Genomic DNA, 1161 nt, shown 5'->3' with positions numbered 1-1161 from the left:
TTTGTACTTATTTGTTGTATTTTATTTATTTTTACATTATTTATTATTACATATTAGGCGTATTGCATACTGGTCAGTGTACTGATAGTATGCACTAAGCCATAGCTTGTATTCTATTGAATATGACCCTATTTGTCTGACATATCAAATCTGTCGGACTGTTTTCTTTCAGGTCTTGTTGAGCTGCTGTCCCGCGCACAGTGCAGTCGTGTGGAGGACCAGCGTGGTTTACTCACCAAAGAGCAGCTGGAATTACCGCAGTTCCTGCAGCTGCCAGCAGGGAAAGAAGAGCAGACTTCCTGCGACCAGACACAGGAAGAGGATTGTGCCCTTTGACCTTGAGAACCATTCAAGCACTATTCAAGCAACTTAAGACTCAAATCCGTTAGCTGTATGGCAGACTGGAGGAGAGAAACTCTGATAAGGTTACGCAAGTGTGTGTATGTGAGAGAGAGAGAGAGCGTTGAGGTTTCTTAACCTTGAGAGTGATTGTGTAAGGTGTATATTTTGTATATTACAGACACTGCCATGTAGAGCTCTTAGAAACGCTGCCTGTCAAATAATGCAAAATTATGGAAAGTTGCCTTAAAAAAAATCCAACTACATTTGCCTGCTAAAACAATTGTATTTATTTTCATATCAGATTGTATTTTGTGCTCTTATTTATCAGAACATATTTGGTATGGGAACACATTAGTATGACTTTATATTAAGTGTTTTTTTGTTCACAGTGAGTTTTAGTGTCTGATTAAAAAAGGTTTTGTGTGAGCTATTGTGGGAAACTGCACTGTGTTGCGTGTGATTTTAGGCACTTTGTTTCGTGTGGTGACACAATCTGATATGAAATGAGACAAGCAAGGTCATATTTAATTTTTACATTTATTTCAAATTTCCTAAATTAAATGTCATTTCCACTCCATGTCGTTCCAAAACTGTATGATTCCCCCCCAGATCATTCATTTAAATTGTTTGTGTATTATTTGGCTAGTGCTGCTCTTTTGTGTAAAATGAAAATATATATTGGACAACACTTAGTTTAAATTTATAATTATTGGATTTTTCTCTAGTTCTCAGACAAATGTCAGAATTATGAAATATAAACTCGGAATTCTGACTCACAATTCTACAAGACAATTCTAAATTGACATCTTGCTATTCTGA

The 1161-nt window shown here is 36.1% G+C and overlaps 1 protein-coding gene across 1 annotated transcript in view; it reads left to right on the top strand.

Annotated features, from left to right (window-relative positions):
- LOC107715167 (regulator of G-protein signaling 14-like) overlaps window positions 1-929 on the top strand; it is an 11375-nt gene extending 10446 nt beyond the window's left edge. The window contains exon 9 of the mRNA XM_016521228.1: window positions 173-929. Coding sequence (XP_016376714.1) covers window positions 173-336 — 164 coding nt within the window. The 3' untranslated portion in view covers window positions 337-929. The remainder of the gene's footprint in view (window positions 1-172) is intronic.
- The last annotated feature ends 232 nt before the right edge of the window (window positions 930-1161 follow it).

The sequence above is a fragment of the Sinocyclocheilus rhinocerous genome, unplaced genomic scaffold (assembly GCF_001515625.1).
Source record: "Sinocyclocheilus rhinocerous isolate Xijiao unplaced genomic scaffold, SAMN03320098_v1.1 scaffold329, whole genome shotgun sequence".
NCBI classification, from domain to species: domain Eukaryota; kingdom Metazoa; phylum Chordata; class Actinopteri; order Cypriniformes; family Cyprinidae; genus Sinocyclocheilus; species Sinocyclocheilus rhinocerous.
This window is presented reverse-complemented; position numbering and strand designations above follow the sequence as displayed.